The 20052-nt window shown below is 37.2% G+C and overlaps 1 protein-coding gene across 1 annotated transcript in view; it reads right to left on the bottom strand.

Annotated features, from left to right (window-relative positions):
- CHN2 (chimerin 2) overlaps positions 1-20052 on the bottom strand; it is a 158779-nt gene that overhangs the window by 79696 nt on the left and 59031 nt on the right. The window contains exons 2-3 of the mRNA XM_083880746.1: positions 13095-13133; positions 5690-5745 (exon numbers count right to left, since the gene is read on the bottom strand). Coding sequence (XP_083736872.1) covers positions 5690-5745; positions 13095-13133 — 95 coding nt within the window. The remainder of the gene's footprint in view (positions 1-5689; positions 5746-13094; positions 13134-20052) is intronic.

Below are 20052 nucleotides of genomic sequence, written 5' to 3'. Positions count from 1 at the left end.
GTGATGCTGGATACAATATGTTTTGACATTCCACGGGCCCTCAGCACCAGTTTAACTGAACACCTTTCCTGGCCTTCAACTATTCTCAACCATCACCACTGCAGCCAGGCTTCCCACTTCTTGCTATGAGTTTCAGCTGAAGAACTTTCCTCCTTTTGTAATTGTCTATTCAAAACTGCCCTTGAGCTTCATTTGGTCACAGACTACTACTGTGTCCTCTTTGTTTCTATCATAAAGAGGAATATAAAAACACAAGTAAAGCACCAGCAATATTTTAAGAATTTGAAAATATAGGCTCCATTAAGTCTTATATGTACAAACACTTTCATTAACAAAAACAGTTTTCAGCACTATTCTGGCTCATTTTCACTTAATTGCTGGCTAATGGGGTCTCTTGGTGTGTCACTGTGTGTGTTCTGAGGTTTCTTTCTGAGGGAAAGATAATATAATATTCTGAATTATCTCTGATAAGCTCACAGGACTGACAGTAAAAGACACCTCATGGCAATGTCTGACTTTTTGCAGCAGAGTGATTTGAACAAGTGCCATGAAAATTCCCATTTACTCCCATTATTTACCACCAATTTTATGGCCAATTTCAATGCCCTATTACAGCTCTCCAGTACTTTACCACAGCATAGAAATTGTTCTTAGAAAGATGAGGGCAGAGGCAAAGAGGAAATATTCAGCTTGTAAAGGTCACTAAGTGAGCAGAATAAGGGAATTCATGGAAGACTTATTGCAAGGATTAAATACTTATTATCCAGTCAGATAAACTATTCAACTATCTTACTAAGGCTGAATTTTAACAACCTTGCTCAAATTTGTGCAACACAAGCTTTTCCTAATGTACAAATATAAAGTGTTGTTGTATCTGAAAGGACTGATAAAAGTAACCAGTGTTTTCAATATTGCAGTTTTTAAAATTATACTCTTCCAATGCATTGTTCTCAGCTTGAATCTCATGCTTCAGAAGAAACTTTGGGGAGAACTGAGCAAAGAGTAATTTGCAACAGTTCAGTGTTGGAGATGCACAGTAATTCTGCATATTTGCAGCTGGTAATGCAGAAAATGGCAACAGCTTTAGAGACCTGCTAGTGACCATTTTAACTGTTATGCTCTATGAAGTGCCATTATCTATACACTTGTTTGGATAAATCTAGGTAATGGATACCCAGAGGGTCAAAACAGTTTCTGACCCTCTGGACAGTTAAAGACTCAGCCAGATATTTTAATATGCCATCATTATTTTAATCTCTTACAATGACTTAAGCAAAAAGAAAAAGGTGGTTTTTTTTCAGAGAACAGTCTCTCTTTTGTAATCATATTTGTTTTTAGTCAAGAAACTATACTTTTTATGCTGTAAAGGCAGAAACAATAATCTCTATTGCTTCTGACACAACCTATTTGGAATTCAGAATGACAAGAAGGGCAATTAACTGGCATTTTTCTACATAATAATATATGTTAGAGCTCTAAGGCTTTGTCTACACTAGGAAAATTTAGACAAGTTGCTCAGTGTTGCTGACACTGGCTTGGCCAAGGCACTGTTAGGAATGTGGAAGGTCTAATGCAGACAAATTCACTAGTTGCAAAAATTGCTATTGGCAATTAAGGATTTCTTGGCACAGAATGGGAATACCATTCACAGGTATGAATATTTCTACAAAAATAATCCAAGAACTCATGAGTAGGACTCATTCCCTCCTTGAAAAAAATTTTGAATGTGCCTATTGTGTAACCAAAAATAGTCCAAAGTAATGTCACCATCCTTCCTTAATTCTTTTACTTTGTTAAAGCCTCCATTAAAAAAAAAAAAAAGATATTTTAACTTTGAATAATCTACTCCTGAAATACTTCTTAAAATTAAGAATCATTTGACATGTTCCTTTTGAATAAAACAAAGAAGCTGAAAGCTTGAGTTATTTTCTGAGCGTGTAATTTTTTCCTAAGCATTTCTGTAGAATAAACCCTAAAAGACACCTTATGTAATATGACTTCCTTACAACATGGATCAGATTCTTTGGTGCCTATCACCACACCAATATTTAAAAGTTACTCCACCACCTGAACAGCACTTTTAAATGGAACATTTTCTATTTAAAAGCTAAATCATTAAAGCACTGCTGGAAGGAATATGGTTACAAATGAGGATATTGGCAGAAATCCAATGTTATTGGGAAGGTAGGATATTCACACTCGTCCACTGCCAGTGGTGATTAATTAAAAGGCGTTGGATACCTGAAGCCCGAATAGTTCATCCAATATGATTCCCATTGCAGGAATGACTTGCTTTTGCTGACAAGATATTTATGCAACCAAAAGAAAGAAAGGCAATTCATGATAGCAAAGCTCAAAGACACAAAGATACAAACGTTCATGTTTTATTAACAGTCCCAGCTTTTAGTCTGGTGGTTTACATATCAGGAGAGGTGATTTCTGTCTTCACAGTATAGTTTATCAAGAAAGCTGCACAAATTAGATGGTAGAAATGCAGAGCTCTGAGGCCAAATCCCCTGTGACTATGGAGCAAGAGAGAAGTAATGGAAGAGCAAATGAACATGGAGAATACGAAAGATGACAATGGAAAAGATAGAGGAAAGATGAAATGCTAAATGGTGAAAGGAAAAAGAATCTCCAATCCTTGTTTATGTGTTGTTGTTACAGATTTGGTTTGCAGCAGATGCTTTCATTTCCTTGCAAACAGTGTAGAATTTGCCAATTATGAAAGACATCTTCCCACAAGCATGAAGGATTTAAAATTATTTGCAATTTTTAGATTTGTTTGAATTAGTTTGAATACTAAATTACACATGGAAATACCCTCAGTGAAGTCCACTTCCTATGATATGGTGATACAAATGGAGAGACAAATCTTTTCCATCAGCTATACATCCTGCTGACACCTTCTCTCCAGATACTGGATAAGCATAATTTAGTTGTGTACTAAATAACTATCATGTTTCCAATTAATATATTTTTAGAAACAACACAAAATTAGATTTTGAGATCTTTCTATGTAACTGGCAAACTCTGTATTAATAAAACACCATCTTTAGTGAAGCAAGCCCGTAAAATCACCAGACAACATTGAAATCAAACTAGAATCAAGAAAAACAACCCAAAACACCCACCTTACAGACTGTGTGCTAAAAAATAAGTAATAGGTGCTATAGGAACAGAGTCCTGAATCTCTTCTCTAAAATAATCTGTGATGCTCTATAAAACCACTGTGTAGTTCTACTTTATAACATAAACTGATAATATGAACCACATATTTGTGTATTTTCCATCTTCTAGGTATGAGGACATCCCATCTGCCCCATCTCCCCAACTATATGCAAAAATAATGCACATCAGCAGTGTCATGATGGTTTTTTGGCTCTTGAGTTAGAGAATCTGTGTTTCTGGCAATCAGGCTGTGAACACATACAATTGAGCTACACAAAGATTGGAAATCCAAATAACAAAGACCAAAGATCTTATTTGTGGGAATTCATACTACTTTATATACCAACCCTTAAATAAAGTCTCTGTATTTTCAGCTGTTTTACTAACTTAAAAATCCAAACAACTCAAAATAGGACTCTGCAGTCTGTGGACCAAGCAACTGAAAATGGTTCATTAGTTAGAAACAAACCCAGGCTACATGAAACATACATCTTTTGCTTATTTTGTTATGTTCTGCTTTGTCAGTTATGTATTTATTTAATTAATATGATCTTAGCTTCTTTCTGAAAATCTTTTGAAGTGATCTGAAGAGGTACTAAATATGTATGGTCTTTAAACCTCAGGTAAAAAGGATACTTCAGTTGTACATAACATATTCTTGAGTTCAAGGAAATAAGTTAAACACAGCTCATTGGTAATGAGTTCACAGCTGCACATTCATTCCCCTTGTGTAGATAATCTCATTTCTAGAACAAGAATACCTCTGCTACACTACTTTGACTATTTTACCTTGATTCAAATTTTCTCTCATGGAGGCAAAATAGAAAATGCTTAAATTTGAGTTAGCATAATATATTTTGAATTAAATTTACACAGATTAACTTGTATTCCCACCAAGATGAGTTCATAATGTAGACATGATTTTCTAAGCATTCAGTGCTTATTAAGCAGGTTTTCTAAAGACAAGTCCTTCCTTAAAGTAGTCTTAATATGAAATCGGTAAAATAGATAAACTATTATATCAAGAAAAGAAAGGAACTCCTCTAAGGCTGTGCTGGAAGGAAATGAATTGTTAACCTTAATTTTTTACCTTAAAAACTTTGTATTTTTAACTATACCATGACTAGTTTAGTATCTGTTATGTGATATTAATTCAGTAAAACCCTTACTGTCCTCTCCTTTTAAGAATGCCAGCCACAGAGACCTAACTGTCCTTTGGTTTGCATGAGGATTTCAGAGAGGAAGGTCTTGATAAAACCTGTCAGCACATGTTCAGTGAAGTCCCTGAGGGCTAGCACACACTTCTCCCCAAGCCTCATCTTTGACAGGGAGAAAGGATGGCACAAGGGTTCACCCACTCTGCTTGTCCTTCTTAGCATCCTGTGTATATGTCTTGGGACCATCCCAAACTGACAGAACTTGAAGATTTCCAGACTGAGGCCAAGAGCCTGCTCTCCCTGCCTGCCACTAGTAGAGGGCACTTGAGAGAAAAATGCAGAGATCTCTTAGCTAAGGCTCTGGGTGGACTCAGGTAAACTGTACTCAATTCCTGCCTTTGCAATGGATTTTCTTAATGAACCCAGGCAAGTACCTGTGCCTTGCTACAAAACCTCCTGCCTCACATAGAAGTGTTTTGAGACAGTATGTAAATGTTTGAAAGATTCTAGGACTTTGCTTTCATGGGCACACAGTGTGGGGAAGCAGGAGAGAGCTCAGGATGATTTCTGGAAATAGAGCTGCATATCACAGCAATGAGCTGCAGCTTCTATCTTTCTGCACATCATCTTTTACATCCTGTGCAATCACTTCACATGTTTAGTATTTCTACCGCTAGTATCACATGTCTATTTGCACAAAATTTGTCCCTGACATTAGAGGAGATAAAGCTATCACAGTTTTTTGATTGAGCACAGACATCTACATGTTTTCCATTACTACTATGCCATGCAGGTTGATGAACTGACATACTACAGCAAGTAGAAATGGAGAAATACAGAAGAAGAAAACAAGGGGACAAGATGACTCAGCCAAACCTGCAGTCCTGCAGATTTCTATATATTCTATAATCTTCCAAGTCTCTGTGAGAGAACAGAGCTCTCTGGCTATCATTTCAGTATTTTAACCTGAACATAGTACTTGGCAGGAAGCATTCAACAAAGTGAAACTATATGTATCATGTTGAAACATCACACAGACATTATTATGCAGATGCAGGAATACACCTTCATTTTGACAAGGAAACTCGAAACTTTAGGTAGAACACAGAAAAGCACACTAAACAATGATGGGTAATTACTTGTCTAATGAAGGTGCTTCTAGTGGTCGAATGAGGCTCTCATTCCTAATTAGCAAATATTATCCAGCTTTAATTAATCAACCTTAACAGAAATGATGATATAAAATAATGGCATAGAAAAGTTAACACAAATAATACCCACAGACTCTACAAAGGATTTTCTGGTAATCATATGCTGCTGACAATTCATCAGATATAACAAGGTAGAGCAAAAGAACTGACCTCCCGAGGACAGATGATTCTCTTGGGACGTGGTGCCTCTTGTTGCAATTGATACACTGTCAAAGACAAAAATGTACAGATCATTAAAAGATGGCAACATACACAAACTTTTATTCAGATGAGTCTTTTTAGCCAGGGGCTGCAGAGAAAAATGCAAATGCAAAGACAGTGACAGCAAAATGAGGTATTTCAGCGTGCCTAAGTAATTTATATGAAAATTGGTTGTTGACTGGCAAACTCACTCAAGTGATCAATGCTTTAACTGCTAGAAGTATTATCCTTCTGTACTGGTTTTTACATTTCTAACCAGGGAAGACTAGCCAGAAAGACTTACTAGGTCTGTCTCAGGATAAAATCCCACTTTTGCATATACCATGCTGTAAAAACCCAAAAACAGATTGTTTACCAATAACACTAGCAATTTTTGGGATAGGCTAAGAAAAAGTTCAGGACCTTTGAATGGGTTTGTCACAATCTCATAATTTATTTCAAGATTTGCTGGTGATTACTGAGGAGCAAGCAAACTTTCCTTTCAGAGCAATTATGCCTGATTCAAATGGCCCTGGATCAATTTTGCAAATCTTCTGAGGGCTGCAGGAGAGAGATCTGAGGCTAGGGGTACTTGCTGCCTGGCCCCCTAACCCTTCACTGCATGTATTTAATGAGATCCTCTCCCTCCCTTCCACTCCAGAGTCGTGAGAAGAAGCTGACATGCAATGACAGTAATCAATTCCAGCACAGACAGACTGTCTCTCCATAACTCCAGTAAAAATCCCAGAGGTTTGGATTGCCTCCCTTGAGAAAGGCCTTCTGTATGCTGACCTTCTTGTATTTGGAGAGATCATGTCGTGTCCATGAATCTTTTTAAAAGACTGTGTTTCCAGGGCACATTTATTCACAATGTTAGAGAAGCTCAGAATTATGCCCGAAAAGGTGGGAGATTACAGGAGGAATAGAAATGTCTCTAGATTTGATAAACACAGAAGCCCTGTTGCAGAAAGTGAATTGAAAAGGTAGGTGTTGGCCCTCAGCACCTTTTCCTATCTTCTGCACCTTCTCTTTAAATGGGGCTAGAAGCAACGAAATCTGGAAAGTGGGGAAATCCTCAGCTTGCACCCAAGTTTGTCACACAGACTCAATGGGAAGTGAAAGCTTTGGGGGCTCCTGCTTTCTGCTAATTTCAAAGTGGAAAAACCCATAACCTCTTCTTTAACTGATCCAGTCTTCATCCCTGGTTCCTTGGAGAGGCACAGAAGGACAGTTCATCATTTCTTATATTACCTACTAATTTTCATGCTGAATGTGATCTAGCTCAAAATTTCTCCTAAGGCTTTGGATTTAGTCTGCATCATTCAGCACTGTCAGATCTCCTGCTACTTTTGCACAAGATTTATGATAATTTGATAATATTTTGATGACTCCATGATAAATACGGTCTTTTTTACCTCTTGTAATTATCTGACTAAGATTCAAAGACTTCTACTCTTTTGTGACCTTGTGTATCTGAATAAAGTGTCAAACAATCTGTGAAAATTTTGTTCAGAAATCACAGATTGTTTTTTAAACCTCTGATTATTCTGCAGCCCAATATCATGATTTTAGAATTAACTTCTGAATGTCTGAAATGAGCATAACCACTGATTGAGCAAGTTAATGATGCTTAATACTAAACATATCAAGAGGAAAATAACAACTTTTTCCTTTCCCACATTTCCAGTGGAGAGAAGGCACTCTGAAGATTCAAAACGTGGCAGGAATATGACTGCTTCTCATTTAAAGTAAATTATCTATTTCCCTAATTAATTAATTTGAATTTTAACTGAAAAATCATACTTCATAAAAATTCTATTTTTCAATAATCAAAGCTGTTAAACATTGACTGACACAGCAAATTAAGCTAGTGGAGCTGTTTCTAAGACAGCTTTGATAAGACTGATGCAAAACAAGTTGTTCTGAAGAACACACAGGAAGCCTATCTTGTGATCTGCTACATTTTTGAGACATGAAAAAGCAAAGAGCTCTCTAACATGACCAAAAGGATCTCTAAGGCTGATAACACTGAAGAAACAATGGTGGGGAGAAGAGTCAGCATTTCAGAAAACAAAGGAAGGAATGATTAACAGGAAAGGGCAGATACATACACGAAAGACCTGAAAGCAAACACAAAAAACCTGAATGCTTATAGGGTGTAGTGGGACAAATTAGTGCAAGGATTCACGATGAGTGCAAGGAAGACAAATCATCTTAACAACTGTATTTTGAATAGATTGGAAAATGTTGCTATCTTTCTAAGAGAAAGGTGGGTCATTAATCTGCACAATAATATAAACTGAGAAACAGATCTGATTTAGAAAAACATCAGAAGAAAGCATAGTAAGATTATTACTATACAAATAAATAATTACAAATTATATGCTAAATGTACTGGATGTGAAAATGGCCCAAGCATGATCAAGATGTCTGTGAATGGTGGTACGCACAGAAAATGTTACAAATGGGAAATGGTTTCCTCTGAAAGACAAAAATTTCAGATTTGGCCATATTAACTTTAAATTGATAGTCATTAAACTGACAGAAAGACAAACCAGTGGAGGGAGATACAGAATCATTAGACAGAGGGAGAAAAGACAGACTGGGAGCAGAGAAAAGACCGAAAACCACCAGCGACATTGTGGTAAGGGACACCGAGCAGCTCAGTTGGAGACAAACAACAGAGGAGAAACAGACAGACAGACGTTCAGCTGCCAAGGATGCCCTGTAAAGACACCCAGCAAGGGAAGGGTGGAGAAGGTAAAACAACAGTGAAAGTTCAGTTAAGTGGAAAACAAGGAAGGCAGTATCTCACAGACTAAGGCATTAAGGAGCAAAGCCAGTGTGACCCTACCAAAAACTGTGTTTTCCTTTAGAAAGGTCTCTGCTGTTTCTGCTTCAAACGATTGCTATGAGGAAGCCTGCTAATGGGCTATGAATACAGTGCAGTATTATGGCTAAGGTGACTTGAGAAAAATGTGCCCTACAGCTAAGTTCCAATGAGCACAGACACCTCATTAAGTGACCTCATTTTCAGAAGTGCTGAACATCCTGCAGCTCTGCCTGATCTCATTATACACTTTTTCCAAAGTGCCGGGCACTCACACTGAGGCTGACATTGCTGAGACCCCAGCACAGTCCAGGGGATGGTCAGAGATTCAGAAGGCACACATCCCTCACCTACTTGCTCAAATGACAAACAATCTTTGCCTTTCTGCCTCATTTTCCCATCTCTGAACATCTTAAAACAGAATTCAATGTATAAGACCATGGTTAAGTGAAATAATAGAAAAACACATTTATTTAATGCAGTGGCAAGCAGTGATTGACATCTGACCCAGTCAATTCCAGCATTTAGAACTGACAGGCAGGTTACAGACAAACCCACTGTGATCATAGAAAAGATGACACTCGAACATAATGATGCATTATTATTTTAGCCCTGAGAAAATTAACCTTATAAAAAGTCAATTGCTTGCAAAAAGGAAATGTATTATCACTGCTCTCAGAGAACTGCATCAGACAAGGAGTGTTTTTCTGTTCAGCATCAGATGCAAATGAAATGCACAGTAATAATGCACATTAAATATTAGGCAAAAATGCAGCACTGCAACAGAAAAATGCAGTAGCCTCTATTTGACCCTTGAACATCTTTATAGCTTGCCAGCATTCATAGTATCATAATCACATTGGAACTTAAAGTGTTAACAAAACTTAAATTTATTATTGAATTACTTGAGGAACATTTCTTTGAGATGTAAAGTAGCTGGTTAGAATATATCTTTCTCTCTTTTGTTCCCATTATAGCACGAGTCTTGTCTCAGGGGATGAAATAGGGAAATTCTACACTATGTTTTAGGAAGATCTGTCTAATTCCAAAATCCAATCTGCCTAAGAAACATGCAAAAATCAACACTTACTCCTTTTCTGCCAGAGAAGAAGAGTTATCACCCATTTCTTCATACTATTTTTTCTTTTTTTCATTCTGCAGTGTGTTAGGACCTCAAGCTTTCTCCTTTAACTCACCTATGATGAGTGTTCAGTGATGCTCCAGCGGAGAGGAAAAATTCCTATCACCACTTTTATCATGCAGCAAGGAAACATACCACCTTCTGTCCCAGAATGTTTCGCAGAGTTCCTTAGTTTTACCTCCTCAGCCTCATCTCAGTCAGGCATTTTTTATCCATGTGCTGAGCTTGAACAATATGAGCTGTCCTATTTCTGCAGGATTACTCACATGCTTAATTAGGAACCTAAGTGCTTGGCTCAAACAAAGACTTAATTTCTAACAAAAATGAGTCTCGGACACTGTGCCTATTATTTGATGAAGGACAGAAGGCAGAGAAACTTCGTGAGGAGCTGAAGCATGGCATCAGCTGATGCTCTGTGCCTTGCCACTTAGCTTCCCACCAACACACAGATCTTGAATAATGCAAACAAACACTGAAGTGGCATTGACACATGACTGACTCAGCACATGCCAATCTCAACAGGGGTAAAAGGAGGAAAAAATGGTTTTACATCTCTTCAAAATTCAAGCACATATGTGCATTGTGGAAACCAGCAATGACTATGCTCTTTCAGTCAAACCAATTGCCTACTCATTCCAGTAAGGGTAGGGTGAGCAAGTTCTCCTCTAAGAGGACAGTGCAGTACTGGAGCAAGTTACCCACAAAGGCGGCAGAGGCTGCACCTTTGTAGGTTTTCAGGACTCAGTTATGTAAAGCCATGGCTGTCCTGCTCTAGAGCCACCAATAGTCATGCTTTGAGTGGGAAACCAGATCAGCTCGCCCCAGAAGCCCTGATAACCCACATTCTGTGATTCTTATCTTTGTTTACTACCTCAGGGATGGTAAAATGGCAAAATACTATTTTCTATAATATTTCCAACATATTGCAGACTACAGAAAGAAATCTGTTATTGGAATGATATAAGGAATCTGTTATTTGTTGAACTTCTTCTCAGGTAAAAATGCAATCAAACCCACTGTCTAGAGACTGCTGGCTGCTAGAAACTTTCCAAACTTTTTCCCAGGTTCCTTCCTGTTAATACAAAATTACTCTTGCCATTTATTTTATTGTCTGTGTCCCAGGGCGATCAGAAAAAGTCTGAAAAACTTTTTCACCTGTGAAATCTATGAAATTCTAACAATTCTTCATAAGCAAGTGAGGATCTTCTGCATTAGAAGTGTCCATGTTTTCTAAATATAGCTGAATCAAATTTGTACATCATGTCAAAACAGTTAGAATTGAGTTCTGAAAACTGTTGCACTTTGTTTAGTATTTGTCCATGGACACGTGCAAGACTGTTTATTTGAATACTTAGTCTGCATAAACAGGAAAATCTGGAGTTTCCTTCTAAGCCTTTGTTTAGAAGCTGGAAGGACTGAAGCCTTGATCTTGATGTCAATAAAAGGCAACATAGTCACCTAAATTTATCCAGGACATAAAATAAGAAATCAAAACTGTATGCAAAATATCTTACTACTATGTTAGCAAACTTTAAAAGTTACTAGGTAAAATACACTGAAAACCATTGTTAAATAGGCAGTAAACTCAAAGTGTTAAGCTTGAAATAGATACATAAGTTAAAACTGTCACGATATAGGGCAGCAGATTGAATCATAGACAAACACTATTGCTGGACATAACCCCTATAATTAATTTACCAGATCAGAATTCTTCTTGCTGAGTAAAGAAGCATACATTACATACCACTGCAAAGAAAAATGTTTATCTGTGGCTAAGCAGTCTCAGCAGTAAATCTTTCTAAACCTAAATAATTTTCTGCATTTTGGAGCTGTGCAACTTTTTCCAAGGTTATTAATGCATGGAGTTTAGACACTGAGGCCCTGATTTTGTCATTACCACAATATTGGCATCCTACATACAGTAGAATAGGAAATTATATATTCATAGACTATTTATCCATTCTGGTTGTGTTGGATCTCTTTTTTTCCATTTAAAAATGTTTCCTTGGACTATATGTAAGTCATCGGATAAAAGTAACCAAACTTTTTCACTGCCTGCAGTGATCTGTCTGCTGCACAACTGGGGCAACTAAGAGCAAGTAAGTAAATGTATGTGCTTATTTCCTGACTTTTTAATGAAAACTTACTGCTAAATAGGAAGTATCTGTCATTTGAAATGCTGCTCTCCTCAGAGTCAATGGGAACATTTTCATTGATTTTGAGTAAGCCAGGTTCCTCTTTTTAAAAAATCACTCAGTTGTCTGCTCCTTTTCAAGTACTCAGCAAAGAATGCTGGAATGGTCTAACACTTTCTGACTTTTTAGGAGGCTTCTCTTATATATTCAAAACATTACAACAACAACAACAACAGAGTATCTAGAAAACAGTTCTCTGAGAAGCAAGTCCTGTAAAATAATGGCATATTCAAATTTTGGTTGAAAAAATCCCAGACCATTCTGGGGCAGAATGTCATTCTCAGGTAACACAAAGGTGATGTCTTTGAAGTCAGCAAGACAGTTTAATGCGCATTTAAGTGAAGTCGACAAGTTTATTCTAGTCTTCAAAATTACACACGTACATGCATGTAGCTACTGTGATCATTGCCTTTTTGTAGTTGCATTTTGGTAATGGCAGTGTACTGAATTTGCCACAATAAAAGAGATGACTTTTGCTTAGGATAGTTCTGCATCTGAAAATAAAAAGAATGAAACAGCTCTCTATCCTCAAAGCTACACTCTTATTAAAGTTCCAGGAAGGATTTAAAATAAAAGATCGAATTTAAAGGCCATCTTTAATGAGGGATTTAAAAGCCAATATTTTGTCTTAGATCTGTGCTACTCTATTAGAAAATACATTTGGAACAAAGCAAAAGAGCATAAAATATGCACTTCTGCACTGTACTCTATGCAAATGATTTTTCTAAAGGCAGACAGGAAGGTTCAAAGAGCTGATAATGCTGTCTCCAACTTCTAAACCACCACTTCAAAACTCAGCTTCTATTGCTAAGGATCAAAAATATTATTATCTTAAAGTGATTTGGTGACCCATATAAAAAGACAAGTATTCTCAAGCCTGACCTTTAGTAAACATACAAAGCATTAACCTCTACCTCTGAAATCCTTCCTGAAAAATCTCAGCAGAGAAACCATGAAACCCAGGAGCTGCACACTTGTAAGGCAACAGAGGGAATCTTGCACACATAATCCTGATGCCCTTGTTCCATGGAAATCCATAAGAGTTCAGGTTTTGCTGCTGTCCCATAAAATAATTTGTACAAGCATCTGGTACATCTATGTCTTCCTTCCAAAAAAAAAAAAAACCAAAAAAGAGAAAAGACCTAACAGCTAACAGTGACTGACACCTTGATAAGGCACTAAGATTATTCAAATTGCTTGTATACTCACAGTATGATTTCCATATTGGAGGTTGGTATTCTTCAGCATCTAAAATAGAAACAAAAAGAGAGAAAGAAATCAGTCATTTGGCCACTGGGTCAAACTGTCAGCATGCATTTTTCTGCTGAGAGACCTCTACTTGTCAGCAAAATTCACATTTCTTTCCCAAGAGAGATGATAGCCTATTTACAGTACAGTTTGCTATGTGAGAGAAGAATACAAATTTCAACCACTTGTGGATCCAATGTGCTTTCCCCAAGTTATTCAACTGTAAAAGAAATTAATTTTTTTTACCAATTTGCAATACTCATCAGTATTTTTAAAATAATTAACTATATGGTAACAACATTATTTATTTGCTTTACCTGGCATGATAAACAGATAAATGACAACTGGTTTTCAATCTGGTTTCTAACCCCACTAGTAAGATTTGAAAATGAGCATCAATGAATAACACATGCTGGGGCTAAAAAGACGCACAGCTCAGGTTGGACTCGGATGCACAGATCTGACAGTTTCAATGAGGTCAATTACACTTCTTGAACCCACTAGCATATGTAATTGGCATATTTTCCAGAAGCTGAATCAACAAAAACAATATTAAGAAGATAGAAAAAGGAAAGACAGCAAAACCTGCCATTACAAACAGGTTACATTATCGTGACAATATTGACTAAAGGGGCACAAAGAGTTGGTGTCTTTTGCTAGTGACCACTCCATGGGGAGGTTTCCAGCTCTCTGCAAGAAAGGCAACTGCTGTAACCTACAGATATCCCAGCAGAAACCAAGCTGGAGCCGAAGGAGCAACACCAGCAACAAAGGGTGGGGTACTGGGCACTAATTTGGCTCTGAACTGCCAAAACGTTTAAGTTTTGCTGCCAAAAACTTTTAAGCAATTTACCATGGGTATGTCATTAACTTGCCAAAACTGTGCAGGTTAATTAAGGTGTTTGTTATTTACTAAACTTCTACTTAAGTTATGCTAATATAATTCAATTATAGTTGCAGAGCTCATGCTCTGTGTCTATTTACATACACACAACTACTTTAAATATATCCCTGCAAAAGTCTGTTTACCAGGAATGTTAATCACTAACTACCATCTGCCACTTTTAACTCTATTGTTTTAGAAGAGGGTAAATGTAGCAACAATCACAGTTAGTGTCTGGAATGGCACCCTACAACAATTTGTAGATATATCAATTGGGAAACCCATTCGGTTTCACTTTCAACTGAATCCACCACACAACTTTGACAAAGTTCAAAACGCTCCCAGACTGACAGAGTTATACTGTGGTGTGGCAATCCAAGAGTAATTAGCTTGCAAGTTCATTATGCAGAAGACTTACTTTAAATTATATGAGGCTATTCATGAGACAAATGAAATTTATTCATAAAAGAACTAATTTCTTCTCAAATTATGTCTTCTAAAAGTATTATGTCACTCTTTTTTTCCCCCCATACAACTATTGCTTCACATATAGTTTACCATAACACCATAATATTGTGTATTGAATTATTCAGTCAATACTTCTGTGCTACTGCAAGAGAATTTCTGAATTTCCTTCTTCATTTAGTATATTTTTGCAATAAAAGAAACACTGAGATAATGCAAGTATCTTATTATCTATACTTGTGAGTTTAGATAAGGAAGTAAGAGGGGGAAAAGCAATGAAAAACCAATGACTATAGGTTGTTGCAAATTAATTAAAAATTGTGCACTAAATTCAACAGTGAAAGTTGAGGTACAAGTGGTCATAAAATGCTTCATTAGCGGGAGACAGAGTGATGGTGAGGAAACACTGCAGCCGAGATGGACAATCATCCAGGAGATAAATCATACAACAAAGCTCCCAATGATTGCATTTGATTTGTCACAGTTTTGAACCTGTCTGCCCCGGAAAGCATGGTCAGAACCATTCCTCAACAGCTAAAATAATTCTAAAAGGCAGCACACTCTGAGGAAACCCACGTGTCACCAGCTTCACATTCACCATTAGGAGGTACTGCTACATCCTCTGTGATCCTTTCAGTTGAAAGCATGTCCTAAATCACAGGGAACAAAATGCCATAGTGATAGTACTAACAGATTTTATTGTCAAGCAATTACGCATTTGATGGCATCCATTTGTAGGGAAATAAAGAATAATGAGTTTTAATACAACTTGAAGACAAGGGTCATGGTTGAGGATCAGGGAGAGGTCTAATGGAACCCAGATAGAAACCTCTTCTTTTATGGCAGGAGGCAGCTTGACCCCTGTTTAGACAACTCTCATCCTTGTATGGTAAAGTCTTAGGACTCCCATCCTGATTGGCTAGATTAGACTGAACTTCAACCATTGCTAAGTCAGAGGTCCAAATAGGCAAAGCTTGCCTAAGCAGATTGCATAACTACTATTTACTCTTTTTGAAATTTCTGTTCTTCTGTATTTTGTTATTCCTCTGTATTACACAGCAGCTTTACTCACTAAATTGTGTTCTACTCTCCATCACAAGATTTTAAACAGCAGTTCTGGCTCACAGAAGTTACCAATACAAGTTTGGGTGGTTGGCTCAGTTAGTACAGGACACCTCAACTCACACAGTTTGTGCCTTCAGTTCTGCACATAGTAATGGTCTCAGCAAGGCCTACAGACCTCAGTTTTGAGCCACTTAGCAAAAATCAGTCAACCAATCAGATTTGGCAAAAATGACAAATGCTCTGCATTGATGTCTCATGAAATGATATCCCTCATACGAACTTTGATCATAATGAGTATCAAAACTGTCACTGGCAGTGTGGGGAAAAGGGCTCACTGAGGTACTCTCAAGTGATAAGACAGGGTCTTTCTTATTGCTTTTTTCTCAAAAGGTTCATATTTTATACAGTGACTTCTTGTCTAGATTCAGAAAATGTGCCAGCTAAGGTTGAAAGCAGTTGTCAAAGGAGAAACTCAGATCACAAGATGAATAACAACTCCGAAAAACCCAACAAAATATCCCAAGGTCATGCTTTTTTGAATGTCAGCATAAGAAAGACTCACTGTAAAAGAAGTACAGAATGTCCAGTTAAGGTATTTTTAAAATTCTTTTAAGTCTTCTCCAAACTGTATCATAAATGACCTCGGCAAAACCAGAAAACATTGGAGTACTTATTGCAAAGACTAGAACTGGCAAAAAAGCACAAGAGACTTCCACAAATAATATTACAGGCAATACTGTTAACTGAAAGCTTTGAAATATACTGGCTGAGAAAGTGAGTATTTATTACACCTAAAAAGGTACTAAAAGTCAGTTGTATGCTAAACAGAAGGGCAAAAGGAATGCAGAATGCTGACCCTTGAGGAATATTACAACTATGAAAAGGTTTCTCATAATGCAAAATTGACAAAAAAAAGATATTGGAGAAAATTTTCAAACCAAAAGTTATACTTGGAACTGGAAAATGCAAGAAAAAAAAAAAAAAAAGGTTATTTCTTCACTATATTTGCTTTACTCTTCACAGAGCAGAGAGAATGAAAAGGATCTTAGGAAAAAATGCTTTCTTAAAGCTGATGGAGCACTTAAAACTGAGTAAGTGTAGAAAGACTAAAGTAAAGGGAGGACTGAAAAGGTGGCAAAGCTTTAAGCAGACAGATAAAAATTAAAACTACATAAGATTTTTTTTCACAAAAACATGAAGACAGAATACAGTATTACTGCCAATAGTGGGCAGTAAAGGGTTAATACATTACTCAGAGTCATTCTTAAGCCATTTCTGAGAAATGATCTTACATTAAGTTTATAGTAAGTAAAGTTACCCATGGACTTCAACCCTTGCTCTTCACTGGGCCTGGCCCTGCACCAAAGTGACACCTTTATGGATGTAGTTGTGAAAGACACGGGAATTACAGAATTGCTTTTTACTACTTCCTTATACTCTGTGAAAATGATGATGTAATGCCAACACGTGGGTTTGTGCTACCATCACCAGGACTGACTTGGCTAAAGCAGATCTAATAAGAAATTAAGTTCCAAGTGATTCTTCTGACTATCAGGACTGGTAATGCACTGAAAAGAATAAACTCTGTTTTACAGGAAAGCCCATAAATTACACCATATTTCTGACTTACAAGTGGGATTTCTAAGCTTAAGGAGAACAGTAAAAAATATTCATACTGTAGTTATATGCCATGCCCAGTTCTAGATATGCCAAAAAGTATTAGTGATTCCCATGGCAGTAAAGAGTTAAACAGACTAGCAGCAGGACACCTACCAAAGGGGAACTGTCATTATTTGCTGATTTCTTGTAGTGTCTACAAAAAAAGAGTAAAGATCTTATTTTTTTTTTTTTAATTTTTTTTTTTTTTTGCCTTTGTCCTTACTAAAGGATTATAAAAAATATTTTGCCGTTCACCTTGGAAGAACTGCCTCAGCCTGGGTTCTCTGCCACCATTGTCTGAATTTTGGACTTCCTTTCCAGTAACAACTAATTTTAAAACTATGACCTGCATGTGCAAGGAAAGACACTTGTGTGTGAGGAAAGACCAATCTGGAAGCCACTGGTTTACTGGCAGTGTGCAGATAAATGATTCACCGGATGAACAAGTCTAGTTACTAATTTTTTTAATCTTCTATTGTTATTTTAGGACCAAGACTAGTAATTATGAGTATTTTGATGCCCTTTGTATATTTCCTTTAAAGAGCTTTTTCACAGGTTCACCACGTACACTTTCATATTTATTGCTTTGTTTCCAAAACATTAACTTAGCATGTATTATTAAATATATTTTTCTTACTTTTATATATGTAATTATATATAGAATAGAAAACTGCTCAGTAAGAGCTTCTGTGGAAGATAAACAGAGTTTGCACTCTTTATGGACATGAGGTTTTTTAATACTTTTCTTCATACAGACAGAATTTTATTATTCAATTTACTATGATGTGGATGGCCATCACAGAGCCACAGAATGGTTGGGGTTGGAAGGTACCTGTGGAGCTCATGTGATCCAAACCCCCTTGTCAAGCACGGCCACCTATAACCATGTCCAGACAGCTCCTGAGTATCTCCAAGGATGGAGACATCACAACCCCACTAGGCAACCTGTGTCAGTGTTTGGTCACCTTCACCGTGAAGAGTTGTTTCCCGATGTTCTGATAGAGCCTCCTGTGTTTCATTTTTGTGACCATTACTACTGATAATGTCACAGGGCACCACAGAAAAGAGCTGGCTTTGTTCTCTTTGCACCTTCTCTTCAGATATTCATACACTTTGACAAGATTCCCCTGAGCCTTCTCTCCTCCAGGTTGAACAGTCCCAGCTTTCTTAGCCTTCCCTGATAGGAGAGATCCTCCAGCCCTGCAGTGCCTTTGCAGCCCTTTATAAGAATCTCTCCAGCATGTCCATAGCTCTCGCACACTGGGGAACCCAGTGCTGGGCACAGCAACCCAGTTGTGGCCTCATCAGCACTGAGCAGAGGGGAAGAATCACTTCTCCTTTGACCTGCTGGCAATGCTGCTCCTAATTGCAGCCCAGGATCCCACCAGCTACCTTCAAGGGAAGGATACACTGCTGGCTCATTTTGAACTTGGCGTCCACCAGAACTGCCAGGTCCTTTTCTGCCAGGCAGTTCTGCAGGTGGGTGGTTCTTGGCATACAATGGTGGATGGAGACTAAAATGAAAGAGAATAAGAGGGTTTCTCTAGGGGGCATCAGTTATTTTCTGACACACAAAACACACATCCATTCTTTAGTTTCCATTCCACTCCATGATGAAAAAAATAGCAATTACAGAAGCTAATTTTCTCCTTACCTGATCCCCTACGTTCTAATCTTGTCCTTGTGAAGGGCTAGTTTAACTTATTTTGCCCTCTCAACAATTAATATATACACATACACAGAAATGTCACTTTGCAGTCATTTTGCAAACTCCTTTAAATTGGCATGTTTTCCTACGTTTGATGGCACTCATTTGGCATATACTTTGGATGTCATGATGACTTCTATTACATATGGTAGCTACCCTTACAGATACATCTGACCACAGTAAGAAAGAATATTCTTATTTTTAAAGTTGCAAATAATCATACTGTCAAATAAGTCCCCCAGTCTAACTCCTGAAAAGTCACTGCTACTGTGAAGAGTAAAATTAACTCTTTTGCAGTTAATAATTAGCAATGGAGCTGTTGAAATACTTCAGCATGTCAAAAACTCTTTTTAATGTTTCATTCAGAATGAATAGTTCCCCATGGAGGAGTGAGCAGTTGCCAGCTTTATCACTGAACTTTCTCATCACAAGTACAGGGACAGCTAAAATATGGAATGAGACTTCAGTTCTTGTCTTAATGAGGCACTTTAGCTTTCAGCATAAGGTACAGAAATGATCAAACTGTTTACTTGCAACACAGTTTATAATTGGAGTATTAATTCAGATGATGGGAGCTTCCCACTGTGCTGTTCTCTTCTAAAAAAATATTAAAAATCAGCAATAGTGTGTAATTTAGATGTCAGAAAAATCTCACAAAAGGGGTGGAGTTCTCTCTCGCACAGCAATTAGACTGAAACAGTAAGCTTTTAATAACCACAATATAAATTGACAGCTATTTTCTATCTTTTCCTTTTGCCTGCCACAAACTTGCTATTAGAAGCCACTGCTCTGAAAGTAGCTCATTTAGCCAGTTCTACCAATCAGGGTCATTCCAAATTGTGCTCTCTCCTCGTTTTGCCTCAGATCTCAAAATTTTATTTTTCCACTAATAGACAGGTAGTCAATCCCTGGTTACTTTGTTTAATGCATGTGTCTGTTCTACTAAAATACAGGCAAAAGATCATGCAAATAGGTAAACTTAATAATTTAGAAGAGTTACCAAGTATCAAATAAAATATGAGTTTGAAGTAAGTGAGTTATTAGGGTCATACTCCAACAGATCACAGGAGATTTGAATTTTTTAAATCCACAGCTAAACTTGTAGAACAAAATTACAAGGAGCTATGTTCTATAGTTGG

Source organism: Zosterops lateralis, assembly GCF_965231275.1.
Source record: "Zosterops lateralis genome assembly, chromosome: 1".
NCBI classification, from domain to species: Eukaryota; Metazoa; Chordata; class Aves; order Passeriformes; family Zosteropidae; genus Zosterops; species Zosterops lateralis.
Note: the sequence above shows the minus strand (reverse complement) of the source record. Positions and strands in the feature narration are given on the sequence as shown.